The sequence below is a fragment of the Ailuropoda melanoleuca genome, chromosome 2 (genome assembly GCF_002007445.2).
Source record: "Ailuropoda melanoleuca isolate Jingjing chromosome 2, ASM200744v2, whole genome shotgun sequence".
In the NCBI taxonomy this organism is placed as follows: domain Eukaryota; kingdom Metazoa; phylum Chordata; class Mammalia; order Carnivora; family Ursidae; genus Ailuropoda; species Ailuropoda melanoleuca.
This window is the reverse complement of record NC_048219.1, coordinates 195,226,757-195,252,212: the sequence shown is the minus strand read 5'-3', so window position 1 is coordinate 195,252,212 and position 25,456 is coordinate 195,226,757. Positions and strand designations below refer to the sequence as shown.

Sequence of the window (25,456 nt, the reverse complement as noted above, 5' to 3'; positions counted from 1 at the left end):
TGCTTGTCCTCTGCCTGAGCCCCTCCTGAACGTAGAGCCCTGCTTCCCAGGGCTGCCCATTCTGTTCCATTTTAGAAGCTTCTTCCTTTTATTCACCCGAAGCCTGCCTGCCTACAGGTCCCACAACCTGGCTGTGGTTCTGTCCCCTGTGGCATCTCAGAACGTGTCTGTTTCCCCTGTCACCTGACGAGCCTTCAAGGATTTGAAGGCAGCTCTCGAACCCTCCATGCCAACTCTTCTCTGAGCCAATTACCGCCACCGATGGCGACCATTCTGGTGAGCCTTGTTTCTTGACCTGCTCACTTTCCCTAAAAGGACATTACAATTTAAAGGAAAAGAAAGCCTGTTAACAGCATTGAGTTGGTGCACTGGAATGATCTCCATTATTCAGGGCTCTGTGTTTAATGCCAGGATAAAAATATCGCACCAATAACGTTGATAGACACTGTGACCCAGTCTTTGAAAATGCTGACCAGGAACCAAGCTCTGGTGAGGATAAAAGAAGAAAAGAAAGCACAAACATACTACATATAACCACAGATACCAATACGTTTAAAAAAAAACCAAAAACTATTAGTATCATGAGTGACTAAGGTCATAAATTAGAAAATACTGAGCGGAGAAGATTATCTAGGGTAATCTAAATATCAAAGGAGACCAAAGAGGTAAAATACCTCAATAAACCAATCACTGCAGCAAATCCGGAAAGGTCTTTGGAGCGCCAGGGTTCCTTTGGGTCCTGTGAGAGGCGGGGGCGAGGGTGGAGCTGGACACGCAGGACAGCTACTGGGAGGAAGGGAAGGAGAGGCATAGAAGCCAGGGGAGCTCTGTTGGGAGGCAGGGGTGGCGAGGGGAGGGGCGAGGAAGAGGGATGGGGAGCAAGAGGCAACACACTTCCCAAACAGAGCACACTTCCAACACATCTTTAAAAATCTAGTTTATAAAAGAAAAGAGAACCAGGAATGGGGATGCCCTGTCTGGGCAAGGACCCAGGGACAAGGGTAGCGCGGGGACCACTCTCGGGGGTTCAAGTGCGTGCCCATTCGCCTGAGGACAGCTCGTCTCAGCACAAACATGAAAACGCTTTTGCCTGTTTGCTCAGAAATCCCGACCCTTTGCAACTTCTTTGCTGGAAAAAAAAAAAGAAGAAAGTGAGCAAAGTTTACAATATATAAATATTGATACCAGGATAGTTTTATAATTGTAGATTGGTGCCCAGAAACAGTTCATACAGTTAAAACATCCCGTTGTGACTCTCCAGAAGCAATGTTTAGAGTTTCTCTGTATGGTGCAAAGTGTGAACATGTGATCCTATTTTTATACTTTTAAGTAAAAGTATTCTTGCATTTTTCTGTAAACGTGCATTTTATGCCTAAAAAATTGCAGATAAAATACATGTTCAATATTTAATCAGAGGAGAAAAAGATAGGAATCATGGTTTAAACAATTTGTAGCTTTTTTAACTGAAACGTCAAGTAAGAGATGCTGAGCTCTAGGAAACACACTGAGGGCTGCTGGAGGGGAGGTAGGTGGAGGGATGCGGTGACTGGGGGATGGGCATTAAGGAGGGCGCGTGATGGAATGAGCACTGGGTGTTATACACCACTGACGAATCACTAAGTTCTCCACCCTGAAACTTACTAAAAAAAAAAAAAAAAGAAGAAATTTTAAAATTAAAAAATATCAATTCACAATACCTTTTCCCAATTCTGTGTGCTTCTTATCAAATGTATATCTCAATAGGACAAAAATCAGGATTTAAGATTTTTCCTTTCTTTCTATTTATAACAGTTAATATGCTTAGAGAATAATGTAAGAAGTGAAAAAAATTAATGTAATTTATACTTTCTTAACCAGTGTAGGGTTGTGGGTTTCATTATATTACTCGTTTCTTTCCATGTGTAAGTTGCATTTGCTAATACTGTACTCCACCTTCTCGCCGTTAGGGAAGAGAAATCGAGCGGTCACCGGTGTGTGGCTGATCCAAGAGCAGGGAGGCAGACGGCTCCGTTCTGTGATCAACCGTAAACATGTCCATTGAAGCTGTGGTTTCCATCAGGTCTTCTTGTATAAAAATATTAGATTTTCTTTTCTCAGATTTTAGGATTTAAATACATTAAAAGATCTTCTCAGTGAAAAAAATATACTTTAGAAAAATATTTAGAAAAAAATATACTTTAGAAAAAATATACAAAATATAGAAAAAATATACTTTAGTCCCACATTCAGGATATTTTGTGTAACTTTCATCAATTTCATGACGTCATGGTCTAAATAACAAATGGCCTGGTGAATACAGTTCATCTTGGAACGTCTTCTGTCTCCCNTCTGGGCTTAGCTGAGTCGTCTGCTCGGGGTCTTGCCAGGCTGAGGGCCAGGTGTCATTGGAGGCCCAGCTGGGGTAAAATCCACTTCCAGGCTTGTGTGCTTGTTGGCAGGACTTAGTTCCTCGTGGGCTGCAGACCGAAGGCCTGTTTTTTTGCCTGTTGTTTGCTGGAGGCGGCCCCAAGCTCCGCATCGGTGGGCCTTTCCATGGGGCCACTTGCTTCATCAGAGTTAGCAAGGGAAAAGGGGGGGACACCTACAGACGCATGCAAATGACCATGGAAGTGGCGCACATCACCTTTGCCCCGTTCGGATCGGTTAGAAGCAAGCGTGGTGCGCACCGGGAGGTAGGGGCCGTTGGGGTCCGTCTTAGAGTGTCCGCCTATGCAAAGGAGTTTCCTGCATCGTCTGCAGCATCAAGCCAAAGGCCTCAGAGGAGGCCTTGCTTGTCCTCTGCCTGAGCCCCTCCTGAACGTAGAGCCCTGCTTCCCAGGGCTGCCCATTCTGTTCCATTTTAGAAGCTTCTTCCTTTTATTCACCCGAAGCCTGCCTGCCTACAGGTCCCGCAACCTGGGTGTGGTTCTGTCCCCTGTGGCATCTCAGAACGTGTCTGTTTCCCCTGTCACCTGACGAGCCTTCAAGGATTTGAAGGCAGCTCTCGAACCCTCCATGCCAACTCTTCTCTGAGCCAATTACCGCCACCGATGGCGACCATTCTGGTGAGCCTTGTTTCTTGACCTGCTCACTTTCCCTAAAAGGACATTACAATTTAAAGGAAAAGAAAGCCTGTTAACAGCATTGAGTTGGTGCACTGGAATGATCTCCATTATTCAGGGCTCTGTGTTTAATGCCAGGATAAAAATATCGCACCAATAACGTTGATAGACACTGTGACCCAGTCTTTGAAAATGCTGACCAGGAACCAAGCTCTGGTGAGGATAAAAGAAGAAAAGAAAGCACAAACATACTACATATAACCACAGATACCAATACGTTTAAAAAAAAACCAAAAACTATTAGTATCATGAGTGACTAAGGTCATAAATTAGAAAATACTGAGCGGAGAAGATTATCTAGGGTAATCTAAATATCAAAGGAGACCAAAGAGGTAAAATACCTCAATAAACCAATCACTGCAGCAAATCCGGAAAGGTCTTTGGAGCGCCAGGGTTCCTTTGGGTCCTGTGAGAGGCGGGGGCGAGGGTGGAGCTGGACACGCAGGACAGCTACTGGGAGGAAGGGAAGGAGAGGCATAGAAGCCAGGGGAGCTCTGTTGGGAGGCAGGGGTGGCGAGGGGAGGGGCGAGGAAGAGGGATGGGGAGCAAGAGGCAACACACTTCCCAAACAGAGCACACTTCCAACACATCTTTAAAAATCTAGTTTATAAAAGAAAAGAGAACCAGGAATGGGGATGCCCTGTCTGGGCAAGGACCCAGGGACAAGGGTAGCGCGGGGACCACTCTCGGGGGTTCAAGTGCGTGCCCATTCGCCTGAGGACAGCTCGTCTCAGCACAAACATGAAAACGCTTTTGCCTGTTTGCTCAGAAATCCCGACCCTTTGCAACTTCTTTGCTGGAAAAAAAAAAAGAAGAAAGTGAGCAAAGTTTACAATATATAAATATTGATACCAGGATAGTTTTATAATTGTAGATTGGTGCCCAGAAACAGTTCATACAGTTAAAACATCCCGTTGTGACTCTCCAGAAGCAATGTTTAGAGTTTCTCTGTATGGTGCAAAGTGTGAACATGTGATCCTTTTTATACTTTTAAGTAAAAGTATTCTTGCATTTTTCTGTAAACGTGCATTTTATGCCTAAAAAATTGCAGATAAAATACATGTTCAATATTTAATCAGAGGAGAAAAAGATAGGAATCATGGTTTAAACAATTTGTAGCTTTTTTAACTGAAACGTCAAATAAGAGATGCTGAGCTCTAGGAAACACACTGAGGGCTGCTGGAGGGGAGGTAGGTGGAGGGATGCGGTGACTGGGGGATGGGCATTAAGGAGGGCGCGTGATGGAATGAGCACTGGGTGTTATACACCACTGACGAATCACTAAGTTCTCCACCCTGAAACTTACTAAAAAAAAAAAAAAAAGAAGAAATTTTAAAATTAAAAAATATCAATTCACAATACCTTTTCCCAATTCTGTGTGCTTCTTATCAAATGTATATCTCAATAGGACAAAAATCAGGATTTAAGATTTTTCCTTTCTTTCTATTTATAACAGTTAATATGCTTAGAGAATAATGTAAGAAGTGAAAAAAATTAATGTAATTTATACTTTCTTAACCAGTGTAGGGTTGTGGGTTTCATTATATTACTCGTTTCTTTCCATGTGTAAGTTGCATTTGCTAATACTGCACTCCACCTTCTCGCCGTTAGGGAAGAGAAATCGAGCGGTCACCGGTGTGTGGCTGATCCAAGAGCAGGGAGGCAGACGGCTCCGTTCTGTGATCAACCGTAAACATGTCCATTGAAGCTGTGGTTTCCATCAGGTCTTCTTGTATAAAAATATTAGATTTTCTTTTCTCAGATTTTAGGATTTAAATACATTAAAAGATCTTCTCAGTGAAAAAAATATACTTTAGAAAAATATTTAGAAAAAATATAGAAAATATAGAAAAAACATACTTTAGTCCCACATTCAGGATATTTTGTGTAACTTTCATCAATTTCATGACGTCATGGTCTAAATAACAAATGGCCTGGTGAATACAGTTCATCTTGGAACGTCTTCTGTCTCCCTTCGGCCCCACGTCCTGGACCGCACCACCTCCAGCTGCGGCCTCTGTGCACCACCTCTGTTGTCAGCACAGAATTAAAAAGGTGAATTATTTGGCTTCAGGAAGGAATTCGACTCCATGTTCCAGACACTTGGAAGAGCATAGTCTCCCGGTGAAGGGGCGTGGGACCACTGCACGTGTTTATAAAGTCTCAATTGTGACATCCAGCCTTTATTGTCCAAAAAAGTATGGTAAATCATACCTGACTATGCATATAGGATTTAAGAAACACCTTGTCTTGATCACCTACATTCTTGGTTTCCCTTTGATCTTTGAATTTAAAAAATGGTCAACACTTATTTTTGCAGTTGAGACCCCTGGAGCTGCAGCACGTCCTGTACCGTGCTGTTGTGTGGGGCATGCTGCGAGAGCCACGTGCCAGCCGTCACAGATATTTTTTTAAGTAGGCTTTTGCAGCAGTGAGGAGCCCAACACGGGGCTTGAACTCATGACCCTGAGATCAAGACCTGAGCTGAAATGAAGTCGGACGCTTCATCGACTGAGCCACCCAGGTGCCCTGGAGATTTTTATGGTTTAACACATTTGCTTTGTGGCATATTATTTAGTCATAAAAAAAAAAGGAAATCCTGGGGCACCTGGGTGGCTCAGTCAGTTGAGTGTCTGCCCTCGGCTCAGGTCATGATCCCAGGGTCCTGGGTTCGAGCCCTGCATCAGGCTCCCTGCTCAGGGGGGCATCTGCTTCTCCCGCTCCTCTGCAGCTCCCACTACTTGGGCTCTCTCTCTCTCTCTCTCTCTCTCTCTCTCTGGGTCAAATAAATAAAATCTTGAAAAGAAGGAAATCTGTCGCATGCATGGGCGAACTGTGAGGACATGATGTTAAGTAAAATAAGCAGTCACAAAAAGACACACACTGTGCGATTGCACTTCTCTGAGGCACCCAGAGTCGTCAAACTCAGAGGAACAGAACAGAACAGTGGCCGTTAGGGACCGAGGGAGGGGAGTGGGCAGATGTTGCCCAGTGGGCATGGAGTTTCGGTTTTGCAAAATTAAAAAGTTCTACAGATCTGTTCCACCACAACGTGAATACCCTTAACACTACTCAACTGTCCCTTAAAAAATGGCCAAGGTGATAAATTTTGTTATGGTTTTTTTTACCACGATTAAAAAAAATTTTTTTTAATTCACCAGGACATTGAAATGTATACTGAAATGGTTCTATAAGAATCAGGAATATTCGCTAGTGGTCAAAAAATACAAATTAAAAATTAAATGAGATACTGCATTTCCTTAAATCCTGATGTCATTGATTGATTTTAACGTGCTTATGAAGGAAGAAAATACTGTCAAACAAGCCAAGACACAACCTTGATTGTTAGACACGTCCATCCCTAATTTCAGATACGTTAAACTAGGAAAACTATGCATCTTAGAATTGGGAAGACAGGGTAAGTTCTTTCTATCTTATAAGCAAACAAAAAAAGGTTTTTCAAGTTGTGATTATTGACAAGAGTGGGAGGAGACGCTCATTCCCCTACACCGTGAGTTACACCAACCCGACCTTTCTGAAAGACCGTGAGCAAGGTGCCCCAAGTTCATTAACATATTCAAATTCCTTCACCCCATTTCTATTTCTGTCTTTAGGAAGTCATCAGAAATACAGATTTATGAAAAGATAAAATGAACTTATGGGACTTTATCAGGATAAAGAGCTTCTGCACAGCCAAGGAAACAGTCAAAAAAAACTAAGAGACAGCCCACGGAATGGGAGAATATATTTGCAAAGGACACCACAGATAAAGGACTGGTATCCAAGATCTACAAAGAACTTCTCAAACTCAATACACGAGAAACAAATAAACAAATCATAAAATGGGCAGAAGATATGAACAGACACTTTTCCAATGAAGACATACAAATGGCTAACAGACACATGAAAAAATGTTCAAAATCATTAGCCATCAGGGAAATTCAAATCAAAACCACACTGAGATACCACCTTACGCCAGTTAGAATGGCAAAGATAGACAAGGCAAGAAACAACAATTGTTGGAGAGGATGTGGAGAAAGGGGATCCCTCCTACATTGTTGGTGGGAATGCAAGTTGGTACAGCCACTCTGGAAAACAGTGTGGAGGTCCCTTAAAAAGTTAAAAATTGAACTACCCTATGACCCAGCCATTGCACTACTGGGTGTTTACCCCAAAGATACAGACGTAGTAAAGAGAAGGGCCATATGCACCCCAATGTTCATAGCTGCATTGTCCACAATAGCCAAATCATGGAAGGAGCCGAGATGCCCTTCAACAGATGACTGGATTAAGAAGCTGTGGTCCATATATACAATGGAATATTACTCAGCTATCAGAAAGAACGAATTCTCAACATTTGCTGCAACATGGACGGCACTGGAGGAGATAATGCTAAGTGAAATAAGTCAAGCAGAGAAAGACAATTATCATATGATTTCTCTCATCTATGGAACATAAGAACTAGGATGATCGGTAGGGGAAGAAAGGGATAAAGAAAGGGGGGGTAATCAGAAGGGGGAATGAAACATGAGAGACTATGGACTATGAGAAACAAACTGAAGACTTCAGAGGGGAGGGGGTGGGGGAATGGGATAGACTGGTGATGGGTAGTAAGGAGGGCACGTATTGCATGGTGCACTGGGTGTTATACGCAACTAATGAAGCATCAAACTTTACATCGGAATCTGGGGATGTACTGTATGGTGATTAACATAATATAATAAAATAAAATTTAAAAAAAAAAAAAAGAAATACAGATTTATGGGTGTGAAAGTCTCCTACGCTGTTCTTTTTAATAATGAAATATTGGGAATAAAACCCGTTAAGAGTAGGGACATAGTTCCATAACTCCTGGTGGACCTACATTAATGCCATAGTATGTCACCATGGAAAAGCATGTTCATGACTAATTTTTGATGACATGATATTGCTCGAAGTGAGAATTCAAGGTGTAGAATTATACATAGAATATGATTTCAACTAAATATATTCACACATCTATGCACATGCAAAAGAAAGAAAAGATACCGCATTCAAATAGCGCTCTTTGTTTTTTTAATGTGGGGACTTTGAAAGATTTTTTCTACCTGTATCTGTATTTTCCAATATGCTTAAATTTTATTTCAATAGCTAGAAGAAGGTACACATTTAAAATGAAAGCAAGTGGCTATAGAATCATATCAATTTTTTTTCTCCTGAGATCTCCACGCCATTTGGTGCCTACAGAGGGGAGATAAACAACGACACAAATTGGTTTCTCCGTTCCACTCTTCAGAGTTACACAGATGCAGGATGTCATGATAAACACAATGGTTAACTCCGCCTTTGTGCTTTCAAGACTAAACTAGCAGTTGAAAGATTCAATCTAAGATCATCTAAGTTTGACATGAAATTTTACATTAGTAGTTTGATTCAACAGTTTCCTTTTCATTTAATCCAGCATACATTTAGTGAACATCTACTATGTGTAGCATTCCAGAAACCTGGGAATGGCCCAGTGCCCTTTTTCATCCTAAAGTCTTAATTGCCTACACTGATAGCACACAAAGATAGAATTACATGTTTATTACTGTAATTTTTCTGTTTTACTTTGGAGTTTGTATCTGCTCAGCTCAAATCAAAGAAGTCTGTATTAATTTTTCAGCAGTACAGGGTTTGGATACTATAAAGAGACCAACTTGTCTGTTTCGTGTTAAATGTGACTTTCTTCAGTTTGCCTTTTTTTTCAAGTATGTCTCCTCCTGCTAGTGTGTGTTCTATTGAAACTTTACACCATTGAGAAATATATGGATTCAATTCTTAAAAGAATGGTGTCTTCTGTTCTCTGGCTGATAACCATAAAAATCCATTATCCCAAATCCAAGAAATGTTTCAATTGAATCTATTTCCCATTATGTCACTAATGAAGATATTGTCCACTCATTTTAAAATTTCACTTTTCCATTATTTCATTTCGTTGCATCATGCCAATGAATAAACCATTGACTTATCTGATCAAAACAGTATTTGTATGTTTTGGAAAGCTTGGCATGTTTCCAGGTATTTAGTAAATGAAACCAAAATTAGAGCGAGAGACAGCATTGTGCCTTCCATTCCTGACCAAATGTTTCCTTTACCATTGTCATACGAATGATTTTTTTGATATTCCCATTTTAAATATTTATATTCTAAAATCTACAAAGGAAAATAAATAGCACTCTAAAAATTCACGTGCAGTTATTTTAATTGGCGGAGCCAATGGAGTGGATCGAGTGGAAGGAAACTTAATGAATGTAATACATTTCCTTCTGTGGATCACTTCGAAATAATTTGTCCTACGGTCATGCCCATCATATATTTTATGTTACCCTGGAGCTAGCAATGTTTTCATTATAATAAAGAACACTGGGGGACACTTCCTAAAGAGGAAGAACCGTGATTTTGAAATGAGTCAACGAAGTCCTCAAAGCACCATAAAACCCTGCTCACCTTTGGATTCTAACATCAAACAAGCGATATTATCAATTATTTGCTGGTCAGTTTGGTTTCTTATTAACAACCCGAAGTTGGAGCTTGGACACCCAGTGAGCTCCCAAAGGCATGTCCCTCGAAGGCTCCCCTTGGGAAGCCAGAGCTTCCGGTGCCCTCTGTAGTCATGGGCTCGTCTTTGGAAACTGCTGTCAAAGCCAAAATGAGTGAACAATCAAAATGAAGTGCTCCTTATGGTCACATTTTAGTTCCAACCAAAACCCGTGTCATCCAGTGTAGTCGTGTATATAATTCATTATAGTTGGCTTCAAATGACGCTTGTTTCTAGAAATAAATTTATTCTCAAAAAGACGCATTTGCCATTATCTGCGGGCTTGTGTTTTGCTTTGTTTTAGTTTTATTTTACTGTTTGCTGTTCCCTAAGTGTCTCTGGGGGAGGCAGCGTCTTAGAAATGAGTGCGTGTCATCAGGATCCAGCTTGGAAGGGTTTGCTCCGCCATGTTGGTGAAGAGCCAGGCATCTGGGGTGGCCAGCTGGGAATGTGCACCCAGCTCTACCCTGGGGGCCAGTGGGGGTGACTTACCAACGTACTTACCCTCCCTCTGAGCCTCAGTTTCTTCTTCTGTAAGAGCAGGATGATGTTACCTGTTTCACAGAGCTATCAGAAGGGCTTCAAGAGAGATTACAGGCAAAGGACCTATCTGGAACTTGGGGTAGGATAGGCCTTCAAGAAATCATGGCCAACATTGGTCCTCTTGGGAAATTAGAGTGCACGGTGACAATAACTGAATCGTGACAAAGTGTGATAACTTTTCTTTGTGATGAAACACAATATATTCCAAAATAAGTTGTTGCATAAAATACACCTGCCACCGGTTTCCAAATATGGAACTCACTTGGCCTTTGTATGGAACAGTCCACGGGCTCTGAGGCTAACCCACAGCCACCTCAGAGGGCTGCGGGGGAGATTCTGAAGACCCCAAAGGCAGCAGGTGCTGCCCTCACACCACCCACACTATATGTGTTGCACCAGAAAAAAGTTCACAAACCAAGAAAGGCAGTGACTTGGTGCAGGGCTGCGTGAAGGGCTGGTAGGCTGAGCAAGGAGGTCAGAGCTTGAGGGAGGACACCGTTTTCTAGTAAATGGGATTTTACAGTCTAGTTACTTGGGAACTTTTAGTCAGATGTTAAGTTGTGATTGTTGTGATTCTGCTTTAGTCTTGTCCGGGGCCCCAGATCATCAGAAATTACATGATGGAAAGAATCCCTTCCTTACCTCCCTTTGTCGCCTGATCCCAGGATTTCCTTACCCACACCCTAGGGCAGGGTGTGCGTCCTTATCTGTGGTAGGTTAGGGCCCATTACACAGTCTATTAATGGCAGCAAGCAGAGTAGCTAAGGCCTGGAACGCTGGAGCCGGCCTCCCTGCGTTCAGATCCTGGTTCTGCCGTTTCCTAGCTGGGGGAATTTGGGTGCTAACTTGACTTCTGGGTGCCGCGATTTCCATATATGCGAAGTGGAAATGGTCACAACACCTCTCGTAGATTTGTGTTAATTCCTAAAGAAATCTCCATCTGTAACGCATTTAAAATAGTGTCTGACGCTTTGCACAGTGAGCGCTGGGTCAGTGTTAGCTGTTACTTTTCTTCAAATGGTTTAATATCCTGGGTTTAGATGTTCGCAACATTCATGACTCAGAAAGGCTTACTAATTGCCAATTTTTTTTAACCTATTTAAGTTAGCTAAGACCAAAGGGTTAATGTCACCATGTTGGCAAAGGATGGAAAGAAAGGCTCTGTCCTACACTGTTGGAGGCGGGTGAGTAAATCCTCTAACATCTTTGCCGGGCAGGTCAGCAATATCCATCAAAATTACAAATATGATTTCTAGAAGTATGATCTATAGTACCCATAAAAAAAATTTTTTTTTTCAGACAGAATAGATTAAGCCAGAAGAAACCTATCAGTGGGGAGAGACAGCCACCCATAGAGGGTAAGAGCAGAGATCCCAGAAATAGACCCTCGGGCCAAAACCCCAGTCCGCCCGGCATGGCTGTGTGACTCTGGGCAAACGCCTTGACCCTCCAGTACTTCACATAAAATGAAGATAATAGTACCACTTACTCATAAGGTTATTAGGAGGAATACATTAGTTAATATTTGTAAGTCACTTAAAATCACGCCTCATGACCTGGAAGTCCATCATCCAAGTGTGTATTTAAAACGATATTTCTAGAGAGTGAGATACAAAAGCAACAGACAAAGCTTCTACCACTGATCAATTATAAACTCAACTTGACCATTCTGGCCCCACTCCTAAGTTAACAAATCTTAAAGTCACTAGACAATTTTTAGAAGTTAGGTTTGAGGGATAAAAAAAATTGTGTTATTTAATAGTTTTGCACCCACTAAAATTGTGGCATCCTACAATAAGGACCTACCATAACCGCTAGGAGCACAGGGCCCAAGAAAACCATGGGCTGTGGCTTTGCATAGTTTTTTCCCACTTCTCCTGCTGGCTTCATCTTTATAAGTAGGCATATTTGTATAAACGCAGACACACAAATATAGATGTGTTACTCTAAATGAAATGATGGAACAAAATGGCTGATTTTCATAAACTAAGGACCACCACTCGCCATCTTGAAATGGACCAACTGAAGAGCAGCCCCCCTCCGCAGCGTGAGGTGTTCGTTCCGTGGGCAAAATCAGAGCCAGAAGCGTGTGGCGGGAGTGGGGAGCCGGCGGAGGCGCCTTCACACGCTTCCTAATGAGCCCCAGCTCACGCTGTGGTCAGGAGGTGTGGGGACTAATTAATCTCTGCGCTGGCGACAGCACGAGATTAGACAGGATGGTCAACTGCTTGGGATAGATGCTTTCCCGAACCCTCCCTGCTCCAACTTTGCTTTCAGTGGCAGCAGAGCACCACGAGGAAGCAAAACCCCCAAGACAAGGAGCTTCTGGAGAAAGTTGCCAGCATTGAATCCCTCATCTGCAAGTATATTTGTGACTGATAAACCAAGAAGATTTTCACATGGACAAATGTCCATTTTATCTGACTAATTTGAACAAGGATTTTTAAAGACAAAGCCCATCAAACATTAGATAAGCATTTTAAGTTAATGGACCGTGGAGTCCTATTTCCCCACAAACCCGGGAAGCATCATCAGATGTCCTATTTTTACAGCAACATCAATTATTAATATGTATATTTTTGCTGACAGAGGACCTTGCTATAAACGTAGGTTTCGCTATCCCGTTCCAGGTCATTAACTGTGGAAAGCTTGTAAATATAATGGTTTATTCACATGGGAAGCCTTCATTAAGATGCATTATTCTACAGCTGATGTATTTCAATATATAGTGTATTATCATGTTCTCTATTTCCCTTTAATATTCGTAATTTATTTTTAAATGAGTTGCTGTTTATGCAGTGAGTTAACAAATTTGAATTCCATATGACCAAAGTTGCTAACGAGGAAAAGATGTTTTAGCCCAAAGGAAAAGCTGCTCATTAACATAGGACCTAAATATATTATAACCTTTAAATTCAAAAGCAACTAGAGAAAGAAGCTACAAATGACCCCAAATGTATTTTTGTCAGAGAAAGTCTATATCAAGAACCATGCATGAATACACACATATTAACGGCACAGCATGGTGTAATAGGAGAAACACAGAACGGAAACAATCGGGAAACCTTATTGCCAGCTTCTTCATTAACGTAGAATGACTTGGGAGAGCCACTTAGGTACGACCCTCAGTGTCCCCATCTGTTCAATGGGATAGTCACATCCTCATTTCTACCTCTAAAATGGATGTGAACATCAGTAAGGAAATGTAGAGGAAGAAGGCAGAGGACAGAGCTCTATGCCACTGGGGTTGTTTAAAAAAATCCAGTGAGGTCTAAGAGATTCCTCTGCTCCGCTCGAAGATCATGGAAGCGCTAGGAAGGTGGTGGAACACTCGTCGTGTTATAGAGCTATTGCTAAGACCCAAATCAGAGTCACCTACTCATTGCTTCATTTTTAGGGGATAAAAGGGGGAAACACCAGCTACAATATGGTTTATACGTATACATCTGTGAAAGAAATCTGCTGTAAATTACCAGAAGAACAATGCAATTGGGGGTAAAGCAATACCATATGATTGGTAGATAGAGAATCAGACATTGATGCAAGACTTCAAAACAATTTTGCACATTCATCACAAAGAGATCTGGGTCATTTGTAGTAGCGATCCATTTTAACATCTTCATGGAAACAGTGAACTTTAAAATAGAGATACAACAATAGATCAGATAAAAATTTCTCCGAGAGTTATAAACTCCCACTTCGTACATTTAAAATGTAAACACTAGGAATAAAAAAAATCACCTGCAAGATATAAGAATTGGATACTTTTTTAAATTTTTTTTTAAGATTTTTTATTTATTTATTCGACAGAGATAGAGACAGCCAGCGAGAGCGGGAACACAAGCAGGGGGAGTGGGAGAGGNTTAACATCTTCATGGAAACAGTGAACTTTAAAATAGAGATACAACAATAGATCAGATAAAAATTTCTCCGAGAGTTATAAACTCCCACTTCGTACATTTAAAATGTAAACACTAGGAATAAAAAAAATCACCTGCAAGATATAAGAATTGGATACTTTTTTAAATGATCAAATAAAGGAAATTTCTCTCTATTTTAGCACAAGATACATTATATAGTCATGCCTTGAGCACCTGCATAGAGAGGGATTGAGATCATTTGTTGTGAACATCGTTCTTTAAAGGGATCCTATAATTTTCATTCTAGATTCACTTTTAAATTGGTTTTAGTGGAGCGTCTGGGTGGCTTAGTCATTACGCGTTTGCCTTCGGCTCAGGTCATGATCCTGGGGTCCTGGGATCAAGCCCCATGTCGGGGCTCCCTGCTCATCAGGGAGCCTGTTTCCCCCTCTCCAGCTCCCTGTGCTTGCGTTCCCTCTCTCGCTATCCCTATCAGTCAAATAAATAAATAAAATCTTAAATAAATAAATAAAGTGGTTTTAGCATTTTTTCCTACCATAAAAGTTGGATGTTTCATTATACTAAACTCAGACAATTGGATTAGTTCTTTAGACTTTCTAATGCATATTTTTAAAGTTTTATGTATATAATATGTTTCATCTTTTTCACGGACTTTGTGTTGTTAAGTGAGTGCTGTATTCTAATGGCAGCTCAATTATGGTTCCTAGTTGAGAAGTCAGAGGGTCATGTGTATCTCTTGGAGCTTGTGTGGGTGTGTGTGTGTACCTGCACACTTACTATCTATTTCAACCATTTTGAATTTATTTTAGTATGTGGCATCAATTGAGTCTTTAAGAATATCTTTTTTTTCAATTAATTGATTTAAATTTATAACTTTGTTAACGTCCTTTGTAAGTAAGGCAAAAATTCGTCCTACACTTGAATTTTGTCCTGTATTTGTCTCGAAGCTTTTGAGATGAACTTTGATGTTTTTCTCTTATCCCTGAAATTTTCCTTGTACGGTAACTCCTAGCACTCCTGGGTTCACGCACTTAGACGTGGGTGCACCTGACGATGGTGACAGTCCCCATAACAACCGCAGTACACGCACCGTTCCACTCAGTCTTCAGTCTCAATTTGTACTCACGAAGGAGGAGGACACTGAGCCACCACCGTGTCCGTGCTTTTTACAAAATCACAGAGGCAGCGGATGCCTGAGCCTCAGCTCGCACCCAGGCTCTGTCCCAAACCCAGAGTGTGGCTTTGGCTCTGATAAACCAGGGGTTGTTTCCTGCCTCTGCCATTTGCCGGCTCTGTGAATTTGGGAAAACTAATTAGCCTCTCTGGTTCATTTCTTTATATTCTACAAATGCCTGCCTGGCCGGATTATTGTAAGGGTTGAGGATTACTTCTTTTTTTTTTAATAATATAATATAATAATATTTTTTATAAAAAATGGTTCAGTTAGCCACTGACTAGTGCATCATTAGTTTTTGATGCAATGTTCAGTGATTCATTAGTTACGTATAACACCCAGCGCTCATCACAACACGTGCCCTCCTCAGTACCCATCACCCTGTTACCCCCTCCCCCCACCTCCCTCCCCTCTGAAACCCTCGGTTTGTTTCCTGGGGTCCATAGTCTCTCATGGTTCTTCTCCCTCTCTGATTTCTCCCCCTTCAATTTTCCCTCCCTTCCCCAATGGTCTTCCATGCTATTCCTTATATTCCACATATAAGAGTGAAACCATATGATAATTGTCTTTCTCTGCTCGACTTATAACCATATGATAATAGTCTTTATCTGCTTGACTTATTTCACTTAACATAATCTCCTCCAGTTCCATCCATGTTGATGCAAATGGTGAGTATTCATCCTTTCTGATGGCTGAGTAATATTCCATTGTATATGTGGACCACATCTTCTTTATCCATTTGTCTGTTGAAGGACATCTCAGCTCCTTCCATAGTTTGGCTATCGTGGACAATGCTGCTATGAACATTGGGATACATGTGCCCCTTCTTTTCACTACGTGTGTATCTTTGGGGTAAATACCTAGTAGTGCGCTTGCTGGGTCATAGGGTAGCTCTATTGTTAACATCTTGAGGGACCTCCATACTGTTTTCCAGAGTGTCTGCACCAGCTTGCATTCCCACCAACAGTGTAAGAGCGTTCCCCTTTCTCCACATCCTCGTCAACATTTGTTGTTTCCTGCCTTGATAATTTTTGCCATTCTAACTGGTGTAAGGTGGTGTCTCAACGTGGTTTTGATTTGTATTTCCCTGATGCCGAGTGATGTGAGGGCTTTCTTCTGTAGAGTGAGTGTGCACTCATCCTCCTCCTCCCTGCATTCCCTCTCTCTCTCCCCCTTCTTCTTTGTCACTCTCTGCCACAACTATTCACATTGTGCTTGAAGTGTGAAAGCAGCCACAGACAACATGTAAATGAATGGGCTTGGCCGTGATCCAGTATAACTATTTATGAAAACATGCATGTGGGTCGGGTTTGACCTGTGGGCTACAGGTTACCAAACCCTACCCTGGGTGATTATCAGAGTCACCTGAAGATTTTCCAAAACTCCTAGTTCCTTCCTGCTTCCTCACCCCCAGGATGAAACTGGGAATCTGTTTTTTGAAGCTCTCCAGAATTTTGAGGGGAAAAAAGAAAACTTGGAAAAAATTACTCACCAGTGTATGTGAGGATATGTTGTATCTAAAACAAATTTCCCCAAACAAAATGACTGCTGAAAACAAGAAGGGAGCAACTACAAAATAAGAAAGCATTCTGGGAAAATAAAAAGCATGCCCCCAAAGGCAAAACAATAACCCCCCTAAAATGTTAAATAAATGCAAATAATAAATCGACGTAACTGAAAATGAAATCAGTTCTGGAAGATAAAGTTCAAGAACCCCTATAACACAGTAAAACAGATCAAGGGGAGGTGGAACGTCTAAGAGAAAAGTCGGAGTTGTGGAAGATTCATCTGGTGGCCTGGCGTTTTACCTAATATTTGCTGCAGAGAGAGAAATGGGGGAAAAGGAAAGAACAGAAGGGAAATTCTCAGAGTTGAAGACATAATTTTTTATATTGAATGGACACACCAAAGGGAGAATTTGGTAAGTGAGGACCTGCCCACACCCAGACGCACTTCAATAAACGTTCAGAGCTCTGAGCGTAAAGCAGGGAGCAGAAGAGCTTATCCACAAGGAACAGCTGTCCAGCAAGCCAGTCACTGGGGGCTCTGCTTGCCAGAAGTCTCTTCCGGGGGGAAGCTGCCACACTGCCGTTCAGGTGGGAGGAGCCCAAGGAAACACCTCAGAAAGGCAAGTACTTAGCAGTTTCACGGCTACAGGAATCCACTCTGAAGGTTACCCTCAAGGGCATGCTTCAGCAAAATGAAAACTGAACGCAAGAAAGATGAAGAGTAAACAAAAAACTCAGAACAACTTAGGGTTACATTTAAATAGCATTTGCTAACTTCCCTGGTGTAAATATTCCCATTGTAGCCCATTCCAGCTACTAACCAGAATAACACAGTTGGGAAGGTGCGCATTCTGGCATACCATTATACAGTATTTTCAACATAGAAGTACAACAGTCATCGATAATGCCAAGAACGTAGGTGATATAGTAATACCCAGCAAAATAATTAGGAAGTGATGAGTTTTGAGTATTGAGAACTTCGTAATATAATTGGCTTCATGGTAAGTTTCTACAATTTAGCATTTTAGAATGGCTGTATTTAACAACCGGCTTGCAAAATTCTAGAAAATGTGTCAGTTGGCTCTCATGAGCTATCATGGGCTGGCTCCCACACACCAGTGAATATGCCCTTTATTTGCTGAATGGCCTGGGCTGACTTTGAACTGTGTAGAGCTCAGATCCTTTATCTGTGAAGGAAGCAGTCCATCAGCCTGCAGAGGTAGGATTCCAGGCACCTCCGGCCCGTATGTGTTTTCCTTCTCCAAGTCCCTGTTAGTTTGACATTTCCATCCAAACCCATGTTGTAAGGTCTAGGTTATCTGACATTGTTCGCTACTATGTCGTACATTACTCTTCTCTTACCAACTCCATTTATTTAGAGATTCGAGAGAACAGGAATTTGTCTCAAAATGATTAAGGTTTGGTTTTGTTTTGTTTTGTTGTTTTTTTTAAGTAGGCTCTCCACCCACTGTGGGGCTTGAACTCTCAGCCCTGAGATCAGAAGTCACATGCTAGACCAAAGTAGCCGGCCAAGCGCCCCTCAAAGTGGCGCAACCCCCATAGATGACAGATGACATGGAGCAGTGCTGAGTGTTTGGTGCTTAATAGCCAGACTTCTGTTGACTTGCTAATCAGCAGATTTTGAAGTTGAACTTTCTAACAAAAAGACGTAATGTCAGGGTGACTGTCTGGAGTCAGTTGAGAATTTCCTACTTGGGAGACCTTTACCAATAGAACAGATGTTTGCAGAGTCGATTTGGGGATAGTTTTTCTTGAAATCAGAGCACCCGAGCTTTTCATCCGTCTTTCTTCAAGTACTTTCTTCCTCTATATTCTTTGTTCTCCCATGAACCAAGAAGATTTGAAAACGCTTTCTGGAGTTTGAACTGTATTTTTTTAAATGTTCCTTGACTATGCCTTTTTCAAGCTAACTCTCACCCCCCAGATTCCGGGAAATGGTAGGAAGTGATCCCCATCTTTCCTCCCCATAGTGGTGAATCACTTATTCAGATTTTCCTGCCAGATATGAGTCTTTTGTTCCATATTTATTTGTCGTAGGCCTTGATAAGACGGCATCAAAGATAGTCACGCACTGCATTAGCGTCTGACGCCCTTCACCAGCACAACGATCTTTACGACCTCAAACCATTTTGCTTGTGTTTTCAGAAGCCACCTCCTCTGTTTAATGAAGTTAGTGCTACAGTAATCCAAGCTGAAAAGGTGAGCTCCCTGAGGAATGAGGTGCAGATAAAGCATGAGGAGAACTACAAAGAAGCTTTGGTTACAATCAAGGAGGACCTGAAATTAATAGAAGGTCCAGACATCAAGGAGAACCTTCAAGACCAGATCCGGCATTGGTTCATCGAATGCAGGTAAACATGAGCCGTACAGAGCTCTATCCTGACAATCTCTTCTGTAGGGGTTGAGGCTCTGGGACGTTTTCAAGCACAGAAGCATGTCCGTATATGTTCATGGGGATTTGGGCTTTACTTTAGAAGAGTGAAATGTCAGGACTAAAAATTCAGGAACTAATTTTTTTTTTAAGAGATTGCTTTTTTGTGCTGGTGTTTGCTTTTTTAAAATAAGGTCCATATAATGGGGCGCCTGGGTAGCTTAGTTGGTTAAACATCTGACTCTTGATTTCGGCTCAGGTCATGATCATGGGGTTGTGGGATGGAGCTCCATGTCAGGCTTCGCACTAGGCATGGAGCCTGCTTAAGATTCCCTCTCTCGGGGCGCCTGGGTGGCACAGCGGTTAAGCATCTGCCTTCGACTCAGGGCGTGATCCTGGCATTATGGGATCGAGCCCCACATCAGGCTCTTCTGCTATGAGCCTGCTTCTTCCTCTCCCACTCCCCCTGCTTGTGCCCTCTCTCGCTGGCTGTCTCTGTCTCTGTCAAATAAATAAATAAAATCTTTAAAAAAAAAAAAAGATTCCCTCTCTCCCTTTCCCCTGTCCCTCCCACCCCCACTTGTGTGCTCTCTCTCTCTTTCTAAAAATAAAATAAAATAGTAAGTATATAACATTGAAAATATACTTTTAAATAAATAAATAAGGTCCATATAATGCTCCTATGATCACATGGAATTGAATGTCATGGGTGGATTTCATGGGCCAGGTCTGTCTGGAAGCCAAGGGGTCCAGGCACCAGCAGGTCCTGCTGCCCTCCTCTCTGGGGTCTGGCCAGCCTCTCTACTTGCGTGAGCCTCCCTCGAGAGTCTCAATCACAGCTCTGCTCTGTCAGAATTCTCTGAAATGGCTGCTTAATCTGTGACCTGACACGGAGGCCCTGGGCCTCCTTGAAATGATGAGTGGGTAGCAATTCTGGGGACTAGGCCCCAAGCCTTCCTGCATGGAGTGTCTTCTTTAATGCCCCTGAGTGAAATGGTAAATGATTTAAAGCTTGCTCCCAAAAGAGCGTTGTTGAAAGGTATTCGTTTTTAGAGAAGCACACGTAGTAGCTCATACACTTGTGGAACACAGAAGTTTCCACACAGGGAAACAAAAGCTTTGCAGAAAACGTAGTTAGAGCAGTTTTAAAACCTGCTTTATTTCAAGAGGGGGAGAAAACGAGGGCAGATTGTAGCGATCAGTCCTAGGAGCCGTGGAGGGCAGATTGGCCATCTGTTTCCTTTAATGGGCACTGTGCCACATCCCACTGGGTTCAGAGATGTTCAGACACCCACTTGGGTTAGCTCATCAGAACCAGAGAATTTAACTGTCAGCAACAGAAAATCAGACTTCGTCTCAAAAAATGACAATAAAAGATATCCATATCCATGGTAAGCAGCCTCTGAGATGACCTCACCTTTTGCTCCTCATAATGTCCTCCCCTTGCATGTGCTCTAGACCTGAAAGTTTCCTTCTGAAGGAAAAGCAGTGGCAGAAGTGATGGCATGTCACTGCCTTCTTGCCTGCCTCTCTTGCCCTCTCTCTTGCTCTGTGCCACGCTGCTCTGAGAAAAGTCAGCTGCCGTGTGGTGAGCTGGCCAGGGGAGAGGTCTGTGAGGGAAGGAACTGAGGGCCTCACTCCAGCAGCCTGGGGAGAACTAACTTCTGCCCACAGCCATGTGATGACCTTGGACATGGATTCTCCCCCAGGCGAGCCTTCAGCTGAGACTACAGCCCTGGCTGACGCTTGGTTTGCAGCCTGGTGGGAGACCTTGAGGCAGGGACACCCTACACAGCCACATCCAGTCCCTTCCCATGGAAACGGTGACCACATAAATATTAGCCGTTTCCGTCACTGAGTTCTGATGTTATGCAGCAATAGGTATCAAATACGTATCAGTTACTTTTACAACGATTCAGAGACATTTCAGCCACCACAAATCCTCTTGTGGTAACTTTGTATGGGATCCCAATACGGTTTCCTCAATAACACTCAAGTTTTATAACAAACTTTATTTAATATAGCTTTTTTGATTAATTGCTTTTGATTGGGGAGTTCTGTCCTTTATTGTACAAATACAATTTTTAAATACTGATGATTTTTAAAAATTCAAAATTGATTAAATTGGTGAGATTTTCTTCTGATATCTTATTTGTCAAGGATATGTTACAGCAAAACCGGACATTTTCAATGACAAGATATTTGAAGTGAAAAGTTAGAGATTGTCTTAATTCTGAGCCAGTAATGATCAGAAAGAGGTGACTAAAGCTATTAACAGAGAGGGAGGCACGTATGTGCACATCCATCCTCCTTTCTCCATCACGTTCCTTCTTCTCCCCACTCTGGTGGTGGTCTCCTGGCTTTAGAGCATCAGAACTTACCAAACTGTACACTTTATGTGTCTATATATATCGATTATACATCGATAAAGCTGTTAAAAAAATGTAATAGCATTGTATCAGCAAAGATATCAGTGTTTTTAGCTCTTAAAAATAGCGTGTTTTTCTGTCATCCAGATATCAAACCCAGTCTTCCCCTCACTAACCTTGTCCTCGGACTGCCCGCTCTCCTGCTCACGATCTAAGAAAAACTTAGCTCTGCCCATTGCAGGTAACTTAGTGTCTTCCGGTTTGAAATAGTCTCTTTCAGGTGAACTGTCTATTTTGAGTGTATCTGTAGTCGATTCCAGTGCCTATCAAGAATGTTGTACCACTTCTTCCCCTTACGACATCTGATGACAAAGGGAAGTTAAACCCTCATGCCGACAGTTGAGGGCTGGACAGAGAGTGAATGACGACATCTGGGTGCACACTGTTGTCCGTGCCTGGCCAGGTCCCACAAACGTGCAGTGTAGTGATCCGGTCCAATGCGGAGTGGCCAGCCTGCTCGGCCCTTGGGGGGCTTCCTCCCGCTGCCTGTGATTTCCGTCACATGCCCTGATCACCAGGCCCCTGCAATCCTGGCCTCTTGTTTCTGAGCGCACCTTCGCTGGGATACCGGTTCCCTTGAGAACCTCAAGTCCCCCAGGAGCACAGCCTCACGGTCATGGGCGGGCTCGTTCAGAACCTCATCCACCAAGTCCCCTCCCCTCCACGGCCATCCGACCCCCTCTACCCCCATCCAACAAGCTGCATGCACGGGAAGACAAGCACGACCCAGATGTTCCTAGATTCTCTGCAGCCGCTCTGGGGGTTCAGCTGGGATCTCAGCATTCACCCCCTCCTTCTTCAAGACGCCTAGAGAGTGAGGTTCAAGGACTCAGGCGGTGTCCCCACTCACCCACCTTCTCTTGCTTCCTCCCACCCGCCTCTGCCTCACCAACTTCTTGTTCAAGTCAAGACTCTTTAGGAAACCCTCCCTGAGGAGTCCCCCTCCAGAATTCCTCCCTGTCTCCTGCTTGAGTTCTGACTACGCCCACCACTCCTGCCCCTGGAAGTTTGCATAATGATTAAGAACACAGGCTGGAGATCGCCGTGTAGCCGTGGGCGGGTCATGTGGCTTCTCTGTGGGTCAGTTTCCCCATCTGTGCTATGAGGACAAGAGTCACACATACTCCATGGGGTTGTTAAGAAACACAGGGCACTGAGACCTGTACGCCAGGCCGTTACCGTTTCTACGGTGCTGTGGCCACCTGCTCACTCACGTGCCCCTCCCACAGTCACGGGGCAGGCCCAGGGGCCGAGCCTGGTGCTGAGAAGGGGGTGGCGTGTGAATTCCACATGTAAGCCACAACGCTGCCACCTTCCACTCTTATCCAATTACATAATCGTGTCTAGAGGAAATACACTTGGGGTGATTTTGTGCAATCGTGGAAATTAAGGTAGAAAGGCATAGTTTCAAAAGAATGGAGTCTTCTGATGAAATCACATAGGTTTATAATAAAATTCATTCTTATAGTGAGAATGATATGCCCTGTGTTCCCTACCCTCAGTTACCAGGCCCTTCCCTCCCCTTCTCTCAGGACTGAGGAGAACAGGTTTCCACAAATATGTTTTCTGTAAATGAAATGATGCTTTATGTTTTATTTATTTTTGTATCATTCTTTTTTAAAAAAAGATTTTATATATTTGAAAGAGAGAGAATTAGAGAGAGCACAAGAGGGGGGAGGGTCAGAGGGAGAAGCAGACCCCCTGCTGAGCAGGGAGCCCCATGCAGGACTCAATCCTAGGACTCCAAGATCATGACCTGAGCTGAAGGCAGTTGTTTAACCAGCTGAGCCACCCAGGCGCCCCAATGATTTACGTTTTAAAGTCCAATTTACTGTTAGGCAACAAAACTAAGTTGAAAGCACTGTGTACAATTAAAACCCCGAATAAGCTGAAATCTATAAAGTATACCTTCATACACACATATGTTCATACACATTTAACTTATTAAATATATGTTTGTGTCTGCATGGAAAATTTCTGGAACGATAACACTGGAAACTGTTAGCATGGCTACATCTGGGGACTAGCGTGGTAATGTGACTTTTTATTTTATATTCTGTGCTATTGGAAGTATTTCCTAACAAGTATTATTTAAGCTTCTTTAAAAATATATTAGAAAGCAAAGAAAAAGAGCAATCAATCTGGGATAATCCAAAATAAATATTTAAAATTTTAAAACCCTAATTTTCAGAAAGTAGGTTAATGCAATGGTGGCATAATACTCCTGGAAATCATCCTTTGATCAAAGAATAGGGAGACATGAGGCTGGCAGTAAATGTGAGTTGTCTTCCAGAAGGTTCACGGGAGACCCTGGTGGGCCCTGGTGTCATCCTAGGAGGGGCCCCTTCCGTTGTGCCAGGGGTTGTTGGCTCCTCTGGAGACGCAGCCCTCGCTGGCCGGTAACCTTGAGAACACTTCCTCCCAATGTCACTGGACTGACGTTTTGGAGGCCGAGTTAGAGCAGCTCCCACGGGTACGCTGGGCATCATTCGCAAAGACACAAAGATTCCTCTTTTTTTAAGTAACGTAAGGTCAAGGGCACATTTATTTTCATAACTGGATTACATTTATCTGATTGACTTTGATAAAAATCCTTTTCCTTGCTTTTTTAAATCAAAGACAAATAAAAAGCAAATATTGTCTTTTGAAAGATGAAACATGATCAGTCCTCAGGCTAAATTCCAATAGGACGTACAATGACAACTTGGAAAAGTTACCAGAAGTTACAGTTAATACTGCTCCCACAATTTAGAATACGTATGCTGAGCTCGTTTAACCAATACTCATAGTTGCCACATTATACTCGGATTTGTTTTTTAAGTCAGTTTTTAAATTACTTCAAAGGAATCCTGTTTTGCCAATGTTAAAAGTAACACAGGCTTGTGTAGAAAATGTGCAAGTCAGGGAAGAGTGTAGAGAGGAAAATGAAAATCATTCCCGATCTCGGCACGCTGAGGTCGCTACTGTAAAAGTTCTCAGTAAATTTCCTTCTGTCTTTTTTCTCTCACATATGTATTTCATTTTGGTTTTATGAATCTTTTTTTTAATTTTTTAAAAGTTAACATTGGGTTTTCCCATGTCCTTAAAATATTTTCCAGAAGATGTTTTTAACGATTGCTTAGCATTCTACGGCATGGGTTTACTTAGTGAATGAATTGATTACTATCTTTTTAATATTTTGTCAAGTTGATAAAAGAAAAATGCTCCTGGTAATCTTTCCATTTGCACCTGTCTTATTAAAGAGGGGGGCGCGGGGAATGTGAAACTCTTTTGGGTTTTGTCAGTAACATCCCTTCTCTGAACCGCCCTGTCCTATATGTTTCACTCTGTGACGTCATCTTTTTAAGTGATTTCTAAAAGGAGTCATCTATGTTACTAATACTAAAGCTGTTTGGGATACATTATTACAATAATGACTTCTCAGTTGTCATTTGCTTTTGATTTTTTAACTGGCCTCTAAGAAAGCTAGAAAGAGAGAGGAAGAACGACACAGAAAGAGAGAAATCACACAGCCGTTAAGGACCCATTGCCCACGTTCTGTGCCCTGGGTGCCTCTGAGCCCCACCCTGGCCACCTGTACCAGGATGTCGCCACACCTGCCACCTGCGGTTGTTGTGGGTGGCTAATGAGACCGCACAGATGAAACACCTGGGCCCCATAAGTTTCTCATTGAGGTTACGAATTTTATAGGTATTTTCCTACTTTAAATGAGATTTTCTCCAAATGTTATTTTCTATTATTATTAGTTGTATATTTTACTTACTTATAAATTTTTTTATTATTGAGGTATAGTTGACATAAAATATATTGGTTTCAGGCGTGTGACATAGTGACTCGACAAGTCTGTACATTATGCGGCCCTCGCCACG

General features: G+C 42.4%; 1 protein-coding gene across 1 annotated transcript in view; it reads left to right on the top strand.

Moving 5' to 3' along the window:
• Nucleotides 1-25,456, top strand: part of IQCA1 (IQ motif containing with AAA domain 1) — a 172,483-nt gene that overhangs the window by 19,277 nt on the left and 127,750 nt on the right. The window contains exon 6 of the mRNA XM_034655460.1: nt 18,933-19,138. Coding sequence (XP_034511351.1) covers nt 18,933-19,138 — 206 coding nt within the window. The remainder of the gene's footprint in view (nt 1-18,932; nt 19,139-25,456) is intronic.